The following is a 14,449-nucleotide window of genomic DNA, read 5'->3' as shown; positions in this document are numbered from 1 at the left end:
TTTATGCGAACTGTGAGAGTGATAATTTTTTTATTGGGTTAAGTTATTCAGCATCTCAGTCAGTGCTAGTCATGAGTGCCATTATATTGACATTATCTCTTCATAATGGCATTGATCCAAGATCAGGTATTATGAAATATTAGGATATTTTCAATATCCTGAATTGCCCTTTGGTTTGTATACAGAAGAAGCTTAGCCTAATAGCATTTAAAACATGACCTAACATTGGTATGAAAACACTGAAGTTTTATTACTGAAACAAAGCATTGACACGGTGATATAGCCCTGAGCCTTCAAATGTTACATTCTGGGTCTCTAAGCATTTGAGGTACAAAGCAGAACCAATTAAGTTGAAAGCCTATGTCATATTTAACATTTGAGTGGGCTGGTTTTTGAGAATGTTCTGCATGTCCCTCTTACATGAAAAAAGCATTGTCATCATTACTTGAGCCTTTTTTGGTTGACGTCAACGGCTTACATTAGACAAAAAGAAAGTATGTTCCATTGCCCTATCCGTCTAAACTTTCCCATGTAGGTTTGTTCCAGATGTTTATTGGTATGTTTGCACAAGAAGTACTCTAAGACCGTGTGCGGGGTCTGAAACACGCTACATGTCACTTCGCTCTATAAACAAATACAGTAGATAATGGGCCTCCATGGGACAGGAGACGGGACAGAGACTGTCTGTGTAAATATACACAGACTCACACTACATAGTTCACTCTGCTCTTGTGTGTGTGTGTTGATATATCTAGAGCGAGATGGAGAGGGTGAGCTGCAGCCGTGGGATGTCTTTTCATCAGGCAACACTAGATGGGGCATGTGCCTAGTGATGCTAAATGTCCTCTGAACCAGTGGCCTGCCCTGTATGTGAGCACTGTGCATCAACATTGACACTATACTCTGTTCAGGCCTGTTCTGTCAAGAGTATCACATTAGTCGGGGGATTGGGAAATGTTCCATTAGCACAGTTAGATGAGCTGTGTCAAAGGATTGAAAAACTCTTGCTTTGCTATTTTTGTATGTAACATACATTTGCCATCATTTCCCATCTGCCCACAGGCTAAATTCTGTCTGAATGAATATGGGTCTTCTTGCTCTTACAGGGAAGCAGAGAGTAGAGAGTACGCAGATAGTGTCTCAGGCCACATTCAATAGGGCCTAGACGACAGGATACTTGTTGTAGCCTAGACGACAGGATACTACCATAGATGGACTTTAGTTGGCAGTCACATCTCTGTGCACAGTAGAGTTGACTTACTCAGCAGCTGCAGGTAACTGCCAAAATAAAGGAAACATCAACATAAAGTGTCTTAATAAAGGAGAAGAGCAACACTTTGATAGAGAGGAAGAGGAAGAGTCGACTACGTAGCTTCCTATGCATCACTGGTCTATGGAAGAAATTGCTTCAGGGGCGGCAGGGTAGCCTAGTGGTTAGAGCATTGTACTAATAACCGCAAGGTTGCAAGTTCAAACCTCCGAGCTGACAAGGTACAAATCTACCCCTGAACAGGCAGTTCAGACTGTTCCTAGGCCGTCATTGAAAATAAGAATTTGTTCTTAACTGACTTGCCTGGCTAAATAAAGGTAAAACAAAAAAGTCAAAAATCCATTTGGAGGCTTTTGTAAAAGCCACATCTTGCTAAGATTTGTCAGAAGGAAGCTGCTTTTGTTCTTCGGGCTATTGAAGGAAGTCGAGCCCAATTTTTAGGTTGTAGGTGTAAAATTGTACTTCAGTCAGTTGTTTAGACATCATGTAGCTGTTATTAATCTATTGTGTACATTTTTCATCCGTTCTTTGGTTACAGGTATCGATGCAGAGAAAGATGCCTCTAAAAATATGGGGAACAGGCTGACTAATGTAAAATATATCTTATTTTAAACATTTTAATAACAAGCATGGCATGAGAACAATGCATGTTTAAAAATATAAATCTGCAAATGTAAAATACACTATACATTCACTGTACTGCTATGGTCTTACTCCATATTAAACATGAACAATGTGTTTTTTTCAACATTCTGCATCACAAAAAATGTAAAAGTACCATTTGAATAGTTAAATGGCAGCCATATTTGAGCCCTTGTTAACAATAGGCCCCCATGGGCAACGGTCAGAGTTGAGATGAAATCAGAAAAACAGAAATCACAGTTTTCAGTTAACAGATCAGAATATGCTTCCTCATGAAAGGAAAAATGTAGCTACCTGTGACCAACATCTTCATAAGGCAGGTAGACCTGTAGCCTGGTTGCCAGATATGTTTGTGATTTAGCCAACCCATAAAGCACCAACAGATATAGCAACCTGACCAGTTAAGACCTGAGGTTAAGGCCTGAGGTTAAAACATACAGACCATTTTTCCTTGATGGAGAGATAAAACAGTCATGTCTCTACATTTGATTTGTTCAATGGACAGACAAACTACTTTGACAACCTTCCATATTGGTGTTCATATTCTCCCCTAAAACATTGCTTTCCTTAAATCTCAGATAAATGGCTTTTTTTCTGTCAAACAGAATGATCGCTCATCATCACAGAGTAATTTGACTAATATGTTGGCTAATACTTCCTAGGCAAACTATTTCATAATGTATATCAGAAGATTCATGGCGTCCATAAAGTTCTGGCCCATTGGTATTTACATCCAGCAGGAAACGAAAGTTGCAGTCCAGCTTTCTGCTACCCCACTGCATTGCATTAATAAACTTCCATCTTCAGGATAATTGATAATGATGATCTCTTGATACAGCTAGGATTTAAAAAATGCCACTTTCAGAGTTGCAACCTCACTTCTTTTTCAAAACACAAAAATAAATAATGAGTAATGCTGAAATAAAAGCAGAAATGCCGCCGATTATTTGGTGTGAAGGGAGGAGGTATTGATGTGGAGTAAAGTCATTTTCCACGTCTTGAAATGAATTTCAGCTGAAGAAAGCGAGTGGCTGTGTCACCTTGAGGAGGCATTGTTTTCGTGTCTTTCCAGATACTTAGCTCTATCCCTGCCTTTTTATGGAGGTACACTCCAGGTTTGAGAAGGAAGAGGTGAGGTAAGACTCAGTAGCCCGCTGGATAGCCCCCTTTCCTGGGGTCGGACTCGGCACAGAGCCGCTCCCCTTGTCTCACCACCGCCTGAACCACTGAATCAGGAGTCATCAGCAGCTCTGTCACATGGTTCTTCTTTACCAGGCCATCTAATACACTCTTTTACACAAACACACACATGCATAAACACAGAAATAAACACACACACACACACACACAGATTAAAGTCCAGAGTTAAGAAACCAATTTTTTTAATTCAACAATATACGATGCAATATTGTTCAGAATTACCCACCTTTTCAAAGCCGTCCTCCACTACAGTCATATTTGGGTTGAGTTGATTGTGAATTCGAGGTAGTGTCACAGCTTTTTTGAGGTCGTAGTCAAAGAACAAGGTATTCAGAATCACCTATGTAAATGACAAAAGGAAGCTTCTTGTCCTCTGATTCATCACAATATCACTATGTAAGGATAGATGGATATCATGTGTTAGTAAAGGCTATATCTGTTTCAGAGAGTACATTGATGTGCATGTATCAAAACTTACTAGGGCAGTTGCTGTGGTGATCTTTGTTCCACCAGAGGCTCCCACCACCATTTTCACTCTATTGTCTTTGTCAGAGATAATAGTTGGGCACATAGAAGAGAGAGGCCTTTTACCTAAAAATGAAAGGTAGATCAATCTTCAGACCAAAAGGTATTCTCAGAAAACAAACCAGCCAAGGTTCAAACTGGAGCCATGTGTAAATTGAGAACTTTCAGTAGCCTACCAGCAATAAGGATATTGATTTCAGTTCCTATTCTCACCAGGCTGGATGAAGTTGTTAGGAGATGGAGGGATTCCAAAGCCGTTGGTGATGTATGGAGAGCTAAAGTCATCCATCTCATCATTGAAAATGATGCCAGTGGATCGGGACATGACTTTTGAGCCAAAACTGAAGATAGGAATGATAGTTAAGTAGCTAGAGTTAAGTAATTATAGGAGTTAAGTAACCTATACATGTTATTTTTGGGTTAAATGCAAATAGAAGATTCTTAGTAAGACCATCGGCAACAAAGTTTATTTAGAGTGCGCATGTATACTATATTAAGGATCTGTCTCTGGATATCTATAATCTACCCTGTAGCATTATGTATTCATCAGTCCTATTGTCTCAGAGGAGGTCTTGCCTTGTAGGACTCTTACTATAGATTGATTGTGCTGGTGGCAGCCACAGCACTTCCATCCTCAGCTATGACGGACAGGTGTGCTGTCCCATGATTGTCTGGGACAAAATAATCTTGCTCGTAGTAGCTGTCGGGATGAGTGGTGTCATCTGTGATCTTGCTCCTGATCCCGTCAGCAAAGTAGTCTGAGGTCATGTTGTGGATGAGCTGGAGAGAAGATAAAATCATCAAATAGGAATTCAATCAATTTCTTCTGACAATGTTGAACAGCAGTCAACAGCATGTGATTATAGAGCATGTTCAGTAAACCACTACAAACCATTTTTATTTTAAAGTCAAATACAGCACATTCGGAAAGTATTCAGACCCCTTCCCTTTTTCCACATTTTGTTACATTACAGCCTTATTAAAAAATAAACTCCTCATCAATCTACCCACAACACCCCATAATGACAAAGCGATAACAGATTTTAAGAAATGTTTACAAATGTATAAAAAATGAAATTTACATACATTAAGTATAAAGACCCTTTGCTATGCGACTCGAAATTGAGCTCAGGTGCATCCTGTTTCCATTGATCATCCTAGAGATGTTTCTACAACTTGATTGGAGTCCACCTGTGGTAAATTCAATTGATTGGACATGATTTGGAAAGGCACACACCTGTCTATATAAGGTCCCACAGTTGACAGTCACAGCAAAAACCAAGCCATGAGGTCTAAGGAATTGTACGTGGAGTTCCGAGACAGGATTGTGTCAAGGCACAGATCTGGGGAAGGGTACCAAAACATTTCTGCAGCATTGAAGGACCCCAAGAACACAGTGCCCTCCATCATTCTTAAATAGAAGAAGTTTGGAACCATCAAGACTCTTCCTAGAGCTGGTCGCCCGGCCAAACTCACCAATCGGCAGGGAAGGCCCTTGATTTATAGAAGTGACCAAGAACCCGATGGTAGAGTTCCAAAGTTCCTCTGTGGAGATGGGAGAACCTTCCAGGAGGACAACCAACTCTGCAGCACTCCACCAATCAGGCCTCTATTGTAGAGTGAGCCCGCTTGGAGTTTGCCAAAAGGCACCTAAAGGACTCTGAGACCATGAGAAACAAGATTCTCTGGTCTAGTGAAACCAAGATTGAACTCTTTGGCCTAAATGCCAAGCGTCACATCTGGTGAAAACGTGGCACCATCCCTACGTTGAATCATGGTGGTGGCAGCATCATGCTGTGGGCATGTTTTTCAGCTGCAGGGACTGGGAGACTAGTCAGGACTGAGGGAAAGATGAATGGAGAAAGTACAGAGAGATCCTTAATAAAAACCTGCTCCAGAGCACTCAGGACCTCAGACTGGGGTGAAGGTTCACCTTCCAGCAGGACAACGACCCTATGCACACAGCCCAGACAATGCAAGAGTGGCTTCAGGACAAGTTTCTGAATGTCCTTGAGTGGCTCAGCCAGAGATCAGACTTGAACCCAATCAAACATCTCTGGAGAGACCTGAAAATAGCTGTACAGCAACGCTCCCCATCCAACCTGACAGAGCTTGAGAGGATCTCCAGAGAAGAATGTGAGAAACTCCCCAATACAGGTGTGTCAAGCTTGTCACGTCATATCCAAGAAGACTCAAGGCTGTAATCATTTCCAAAGGTGCTTCAACAAAGTACTGTGTTAAGTGTCTGAATACTTATGTAAATGTGATATTCTAGGTTTTTATTTGTAATACATTTAATTTTTAATACAATTGCAAAAAATTCTAAAAACCAGTTTTTGCTTTGTCATTATGGGGTAATGTGTGTAGATTGAGGGGGGGGGGGGGCAATTGAATAAATTTTAGAAATAGGCTGTTAGGTAACAAAATGTGGAAAAAGTCAAGAGGTCTGAATACTTTCCTGAATGCACTGTGTATATATATGTGTGAGTGAAACTTTCTATTTGAAAGCTGTGTGTCAGGGTTCTCACATCAGTGATATTGAGATAGCGTGGATCCCCTAGTTTGCTCCTCTTGGCATAAGCAAACCGGAAAGCTTCCACGATGCGGTGATATGTCAGAGTCTTTTTCTCGACCGTTGAAACACTTGTGCCAGTGAAGTTATACCCTGTAGAAAAAGCACACAAAACATGTTGATCTAATACACGGGTGATTACACTTTTTGACTCTAAGGCCACATCGCGGATTTCAAAATTCAAAGGATGGCCACACTGATTTTTTTGGCAACGGATTTGTTCGTCAAAATGAATTTGTGGGCAGGAAAAGGGGAGTTATTTGAAAATGTATCGATTCATTATCCCCCCAAAAAGCTTAAAAATCCCTCACGGGCCACATTTAATCGATCTAATATGTCAGCCCAAAAAAAGAACTGTGTTCGTTTATCAAAGATACAGTTTTAATGTAATTCGATGTTTCCATCACAGGGTCATTTCCATCTGATTCCGTCCTTGTTAGCTAACAGCTATGGTTGATGTCAAGATGTAGAGGACTAGTGCAGTTTAGTTCATTTCCAGTGAGATAATGTCCAGACTGCTTACAGCAAATCTCTCTTAAGATGAGATGACAAACTGGGAGGCCTGAGCTGTTTGTTTACAGTCACTAGTGGTGGATGATGATGTTCACACTCAGAGTTATCTAGGCTGCTGCTCACCGTCCACTATGTTGAGTATGAGTGCCAGGACTGGGCCGCTGGAGGGTGCGTCTGGGACGTGCATGGTGTACTCGCCCACGGTCAGCTTCAGTGGGTTCTCATTCAACACAGGCCAGTAGTCCAACAGGTCCTCCAGGGTGATAATCCCACCTGAGACGTGAAAATAATAACTGCTGAAGAAGCACATCGGCAAACTGCCTATCAGATCTGTCTTGCCTAATCATCATCATAGTGTGTACAGCAAGAATGATGAGCTTTAATAGAATATTATAATGTACAAGAAATAGAAAAAGACCTGCTGCCTGGATGTCATCAACAATTGTCTGTGCCATTGTCCCATTGTAAAAAACACCAGGTCCTTCCTCCGCTATCCTCTTGTAGGTGTCTGCTAGTTTGGGAAATTTAATGATATCATTTTCCTTCAGGATGTTTTTCTGGGAGTCACAGAACACTTCGCTGGAATACAAAAACAGGAGCAGAAAACTTATCAGGAGTTATTCAAACAAATCTGTAGAGTATGTCATGACGTTGGCCTGGGGGATAGGTTTATGACAGTCATAAATACCTCTTCCCCCCTTTTCCCTTCTCTAACCTACTGAGGTTACATTTAAAAAACCCTTGGTTAACATAGAGATTCTGGGAACATCAGTAGGTGGGGGGAAATGAACTATATTCTGGTAATCCGAACAATTGAACATATGCAGTGGTACTTAATGAATATGATGTCAGTTCGATTGTCATCTGAGACATTCTCATCAATGATAAGATGACATAAACTCTACAGTGGAAAGTCTACACATCAGAGTTATCAGATTCACATGGAATTGTTGTTCAATTTAAATGTTTGAATATGAAATTATTTGTGATGGGATGAAATGTGATTTTATCTTCTAAAATATGAGATGTGGGTTTTCATAAGATAGGGTTGCTCAATCAGTGGCCCTCCCTTGTGAAGGGACAAGGGCTATAAAACTTTTCACACACACCCCTCTTCTCCCTTCCTATATAAAGCCTTGACGACAACATAACTTTCTGTTCCGAGGATATGAGGATGACGATCCTATGTCAGAATGGTTCAGATAAAACTACAGAATGAAGCCAACATCAGCATGAGCTTTGGTTGCGAATGGTATGAACTTTGAACTCTTATTCACGACAGAAGTGATACCTCCTAGCCGTTGAGTTAGCGACCGCAGCTACAAACGCAGGTTAGGAAGGAACAGACAGAGTATCCCATCTACCACACAACGACGTTACTACAACTTATCCAAGTGACCGCCAGAGACATTCTTCAAAGGACAGAGGACTCGGTTTGGCAACACGGTCTTCCATCTACCACCAACCTACTGAAGCGCAGCTCAGAGTAAATATTTATTGCATTTTCCTTTTCCAAATGGGCGGTAATTTAGAATGCATAGGATACTGTATTTACGATAGCACAGCTTCGCCTTGGTTCCTGTCTTCCCGCTCTTTCACTCAACCCAGCCCCTTTTCCTTTGTGTAACAAGCTGTCATATCTTTTCCGCCCGCAAGGGACGTTTTTCTATGACGTAAAGAATTATCCATGTATAATTCATTCTTTGTGTATGTGAATTCTGTGTGATTAGTTAGGTATTCAAATTGTTAGCCAGGGTTCTTGCAGGTAAATAAATAATTAAACCCAATTTTGTATTGCTGATTCAAATTGTTAGCCAGGGTTCTTGCAGATGACCAAGAATTTACAACTTTCAGATGAGACTGAAGTAAGATGAAGATTAATGTTGACTGCTATGGATGTCAAATATTACTAGTTCTTTAAGAGTTTATTCGGAAGTTTCACACTCTGACCATGATTTGCTTTGTTTGTTTCTATGTTTTGTTTGGTCAGGGTGTGATATGAGTGGGCATTCTATGTTGTATGTCTAGTTTGTCTATTTCTATGTGTTTTGGCCTGATATGGTTCTCAATCAGTGGCAAGTGTTTGTCGTTGTCTCTGATTGGGAACCATATTTAGGTAGCCTGTTTTGTATTGTGGTTCGTGGGTTATTGTCTATGTCATGTTGCATGTTAGCACTCAGTTTCTATAGCGGTCACGTTCGTCTTGTTAGTTTGTTTTAGTGTACCTCGTGGTTTTTTCGTCAATCATTAAATCATGCATTCACACCACGCTGCGCTTTGGTCGCCTCAATACAACGATCGTGACAGGAAGATAACAGCTCTATAAATATTATTCCGTGGTGCCCAACTCTCTAGTTAATTACATTTACATGATTAGCTCAATCAGGTGATATTAATTACGGAGAAATGATTTTATAGAATGGCTTGTCTTATCAATTAATCCGGCATAGCCAAAGACACGACAAGTAAAAGGACCAGCTTTCCCATGGCATTGTCATCATAGGTTTTACAGCGGCCAATCAAATCATCAACGGTCATAATAAATCACAGAGGAAGCCATGAATGTTGGACATCAATGTAATCACATTTTTTTGGTTGCAATATATCAATGTGATAAAATCCAAATAATAATCCAATTACAGCACTTTATTGAGCAGGGATGGACTCAGTCGGGGTCTGAACTTAATGTTGAGAGTTAGAATAGTAGATCACACAAGGTGACATTTAGAAATGTTGTTGGACATCAGCTGTTTGTATCTTGTTATGTCAGTCACTCAACTAGCCTATGTCAGCTAAACATTTTTTGATTGGTAAATTAGTCTAGCCAGCTATCTAAATGTGTAGTGATCATGGTCAAATTACCGACCAGGGGACCCCATTGATTTTGTTATTCACTGTTACTCAGATATCATATTCAAAACTGAAAAACAATTCTCCACCCTATGGCAAAATTTGTAGAATTTCAGGTAATGAGCTGTAAAACTGCACATTTTTCTCTCAGTCCCATGGCAAAATGAATAGAATTGCATGAAATTAGTTATGCAATTGCTAAATCTTCTCTCCGCCCCCCAACAAAATGTCACTTAGGGCCAGAAAGGTTAGGGCCGACACTGACTGTATGTGTGGGTATGAATGTTGGTACACAGACCTGCGAGCCACTGCGACCCCTCATAATGAGTTCAGATTTTTTGTGGCCTCCACCCCCATCAAAGTTGCCCATCCCTGTTATAGAACATTTAATTTACACTGTCATTAAAGGGTAGCTATTATCAACCATCCATATCACTTAAGTCTGTCGTTGTCAATATTATTAGATTTGTAGAAGTGGTTTTAGTAGTAATAGTAGTAGTAATAATAGTGGTAATAGTGGTAGTAATAGTAATATAACAATTACAGAATTTGTCCCCCCATATTTGTTTTATTTGATCTCCTGTCCTATCCTCACCACATATTGGCATCTCCTTGAATAGCGTCCTTGTTGCTGGCGATGGCCTTGGCCAGGGCTTTGCCGATAGGGAAACCTACGCGTGCCAACTTAATGCTTGGCTCAAACAGCTCCTTCCATGGCAGCCTGCCGTGTCTCCTGTGTGCCATCTCGTAACCACGGATCTCCCCTGGAATGGCTATAGACAATCCACCTGTTATGCAAAGAAGTCTTTACCACATTTTGCACAAAGTTGGAACCCTGCCCAGAAAGGATTTAAAATGCATATCAGTCCATTTCCCCATTTTGACAGGTCAAACTGTTGCCCCCTTAGCAATGCATATGTGTTAAAATATTTTATTAAGGTTTAAGATAAATTGTTAAATAATTCTACACAGAAACTTAACCATTAGGGATTAGAGGTTATGTAGCATGAACAAGGAGTAATTAAAAATAATAAACACAGCCCCAACTAGGTTGGAGGGGGGAAAAAGGAATGTATGTGTGTGCCTAACGAAAACAAAGAGGATGCTTAACCTATGTTTGAACCGACCCAGCAATAACTCTGGAGAGATAAAATAGGACAGGGAGAGCCCCTCCAGGTTTCCCGTATCTGTGGGGGACTGGAACTGTCAGCTGAGTGGTAATAAACTTCAGGAGAAGAAGAGAGAATCCAAATCTTAGTGTGTATGTATGTGCGTAGGTTAGAATGCTATAAAAGGAACGTCTTTGTGAATGTACAGGGGAGCTCTCGCAAATAAACTTGGATCTGATCAATTGTGAGCTGGGAATTCTGTCTGTTTCATTTAAGACCAGAACTTTACAACCTCTGGGTAGCAGACAGATAAAGTCTACCCTGAACCTGACATACATTCCAGAACAGTAAAAATGGTACCTTTCCGAGAAAGCTGGGTGTTATTGCCAAACATGTCTTCTGTCGCGTTCATGGGGGCTGTCTCCCTCGCGTCAATGGTTTCTACCTTCCCTGTCGAGCAGTGATACAAAATACAGACAAATGGATGTGTTTGTTAGCCTTTCTAGGGAGTTTTTCCTAGCCACCGTGCTTCTACACCTGCATTGCTTATTGTTTGGGGTTTTAGGCTGAGTTTCTGTACAGCAATTTGAGATATCAGCTGATGTAAGAAGGGCTATATAAATACATTTGATTTGATTTTTAATTTGTGGTGTCTTGAGGACTCACTGACTCACCTGTGGAAGCGTTGTAGATGTTGAAGAAGAGACCCCCTCCAATGCCCATGCTGTGAGCGTTCAGGAGGCCAACACACAGCAGGGCAGCGATAGATGCATCCACCGCTGAGCCGTTCCTCTTCAGGATGTCCCTAGGTACACACACACACACACACACACACACACACACACACACACACACACACACACACACACACACACACACACACACACACACACACACACACTCTTAATGCTCCTTGTAGAACTTAATCGTGTCCTGTCATTTGACTAAGCTTGTACCATGAATCATTGTATCAAAGGGAATTAGTTGGCTCGTGTTACGTTACTTACCTCCCCACCTCAGAGCATATCCCAGCATCTGTAGCCACGGCAGCTTTTGAGTAGAAATGGTCTGAGGGTGAGATGGGGTTCTTGTTTCCCACCCCCATGAACACCCCCACGAACACTCCTACTGCAGCCACCAGCAAAACCACCAGGCCAGCCACCAGGGACTTCCTGACCATTTTCCTGCCCAGGGGAACCAACACACCAACACATCTTACAGTTAGACAGGAGCCTTACAGATACTGTATCTTCCTGTTTTAAATGATTATATAATTAGAAGTAGTAGGCTTTTGTAGCATGCAGTTAGTCTTAGTGCTGTGTCTGCCTGATGAAACACTGTCAAAGGAACCTGCGAAGAGCCATGGGCATTGTATCTTAATGTCATCACTATCCTCCCAATGCAGAGGTCCCCCATGGAGCATGCTGTGGGTTTTCAATCGTATACATGTGACTCAAATCTAAACAGTCAGAGGCTGTCCTTTGAGTTCCCTGCATGTGTCACTTAATGTTTTCTGTGAGTTGCAAAATGGTACGGAGGTGATGGTTTCTATTTGACAAGCTCCATTAAACTTTCAACTCAAGCATAATAAAAGAAAAATTACTGGTAGATAATCGTGGTATCCTACTACCTGGGATTGAGGTTGATTGAGCAGGGAGCAAAGAGCTGACCATAAGAGTCTAAAAATGTAAATGTGTGAATTCCTTGTGATTGTACATTTGTCTAATGATGATACACTTTATTTCAAGTGAATATTTACTTTCACCCTTGAAAAATGATAATATTCCTCTCCCCTCAATGTTTTGTGATCCTGGCCTGAATTTACCATGTGCATGACCTCTCCTATAGAGGACACACATGTTTATCTTGAAATGATCTCACAGCCCTGTGACAAACACTGTGACAACCAACCCCAGTCTCCCTTACATAGGAAGCATAAAATTAAGAGTAAGATACAAGAAATTGAACAAATACCCTGAGTGTACAAACCATTAAGAACACCTTCCTAGTATTGAGTTAAACCCCCTCATGCCCCAGACTCAATTCATCAGGGCATGGATTCTACAAGGTTTTGAAAGCATTCTACAGGGATGCTGGCCCATGTTGTGTCAAGTTGCCTGGATGTCCTTTGGGTGGTGAACCGTTCTTGATACTCACAGGAAACTGTTGAGTGTGAAAAACCTAGCAGCGTTGCAATTCTTGACACAAACCGGTGTGCCCTGCACCTACTACCATACCCCATTCAAAGGCATTTTAATATGTTGTCTTCCCCATTCACCCTCAGAATAGCACACATACACAATCCATGTCTCAATTGTCTCAATTCTGAAAATCCTTCTTTAACCTGTCTCCTCCCCTTCATCTACACTTATTGATGTGGATTTAACAAGTGACATCAATAAGGGATCATAGATTTCACCTGGATTCACCTGGTCAGTCTATGTCATGGTATGTAAACTCAACGTATACCAAACAAAATCCATTGATTTCAAAGTTGAACATCTCAAATGACGGTTTCTGCTATTGGTTAAACTTTGAAATATATTTTAAAGTGAAATATCGGAGTCTCATTGTAATTCCATTTCTGAGGAATTGCCTTTGGGCTACACAGAAAACATGGCAACCACATCAATGTACTCTTCACCATAAAGTACATTGTGTTATAGAATAACAATTTACGATATTAACAAACATTTGGCAACACTTACATAATAGATGTAACCCTGATATCTGATATTTGGCCTACACTTTAGAACTAAGCTGTTCAGAAGAGAACAAAAATACACTGTAATGAGTTACTGAACACTGTAATGAGTTACTCAGTAACATTTAGCCTAGTCCTTTGGTGTCCAGCAGCACTACTGATTTACAGCATAAAAAGCTCCTTACTTTCAGCCTTAACCACATGTTCTGTCTCTGTAATTGACCGGTAATCAACATAGCCTAATCAGCATGTGTAATCATTTTTATAACCACACTAAATTGCCAGAACTAGCTTTGGCACACACAACAGCATGTTGCCTCAATCAAATGACGTGTTCAGTGTTCAGTAATGTTGATTTGGCCAGACATACCATATTTTACCAGACAAACACTGGAGACATATGAAGTAGTTGGATAGGACTTGACGGGAATTGGGGTAGCCATGTCATTCTAGACAGAACAGATGGTTAAAACCCCCGTACCGAGTTAACAAGCAGTTAACAAATAGTGAACAACCAACGTTTTTGAGACAAAAATATTTTTCACATTGCATTTTAAAATTGTAAAGTTCCTTGTAATCCTTTATTAGATGCATAATATGATCTTTGACGGAGTCCAGAAGTGATTATAATTGAATCACACAACAGCCTATTTCACAACGAATTACAGTGTTTCATCCTTGCCAACCATGTCAGAACACTTGACATAATTCCAATTCCCCCCCAAAAAGTGATCTCAATATCAAACAATGATATCCTAATCATTTTGGTAGTATAAATCACACAGCTTATAGTTGATGATGAACTTACTTCCATAGATTGCTCAAATGCACAGCATGTGCTCCCTTGTGGATTTAACAGCAGCTCACCCATAGATAGGGTTCCAAATAGTAGGATTCTATTTCTATGTGCTTACCATTGTCTATTATTGCTGCATACTGTTCTGAACCCCGATGGCCCCTGTGACTAGGGAATGAATGTAAGACAATAAAGCACTGTGGCCCCAACCCAAACTGGTCTCACTGATCATTTTTATAACAAACAACCCCCATGCCACCCATATGAA

The 14,449-nt window shown here is 40.7% G+C and overlaps 1 protein-coding gene across 1 annotated transcript; it reads right to left on the bottom strand.

Moving 5' to 3' along the window:
* Positions 1 to 1,876: 1,876 nt before the first annotated feature.
* On the bottom strand, positions 1,877 to 11,861 carry LOC139389417 (glutathione hydrolase 1 proenzyme-like). The gene is made up of 12 exons (XM_071136160.1): positions 11,689 to 11,861; positions 11,356 to 11,486; positions 11,042 to 11,131; positions 10,168 to 10,360; positions 7,141 to 7,301; positions 6,846 to 6,995; positions 6,166 to 6,302; positions 4,230 to 4,417; positions 3,851 to 3,978; positions 3,591 to 3,703; positions 3,339 to 3,452; positions 1,877 to 3,202 (listed from the first exon to the last, which is right to left on the bottom strand). The coding sequence occupies exons 1-12, from the start codon at positions 11,859 to 11,861 to the stop codon at positions 3,056 to 3,058; spliced, it is 1,725 nt and encodes a 574-aa protein (XP_070992261.1). The 3' UTR covers positions 1,877 to 3,055.
* Positions 11,862 to 14,449: the final 2,588 nt, after the last annotated feature.

This window comes from Oncorhynchus clarkii, chromosome 30 (genome assembly GCF_045791955.1).
Source record: "Oncorhynchus clarkii lewisi isolate Uvic-CL-2024 chromosome 30, UVic_Ocla_1.0, whole genome shotgun sequence".
In the NCBI taxonomy this organism is placed as follows: Eukaryota; Metazoa; Chordata; class Actinopteri; order Salmoniformes; family Salmonidae; genus Oncorhynchus; species Oncorhynchus clarkii.
This window is presented reverse-complemented; position numbering and strand designations above follow the sequence as displayed.

Bases quoted from the DNA above. Each gene is read 5' to 3' on its own strand.
- LOC139389417 (XM_071136160.1), bottom strand. From the start codon at position 11,861: ATGGTCAGGAAGTCCCTGGTGGCTGGCCTGGTGGTTTTGCTGGTGGCT. The intron at 3,979-4,229 runs GTAAGAGTCCTA...TCCTATCTTCAG, and splicing joins ACCAGCACAATCAATCTATA to TTTTGGCTCAAAAGTCATGT. The intron at 3,203-3,338 runs GTGGGTAATTCT...TTTGTGTAAAAG, and splicing joins TGGAGGACGGCTTTGAAAAG to AGTGTATTAGATGGCCTGGT.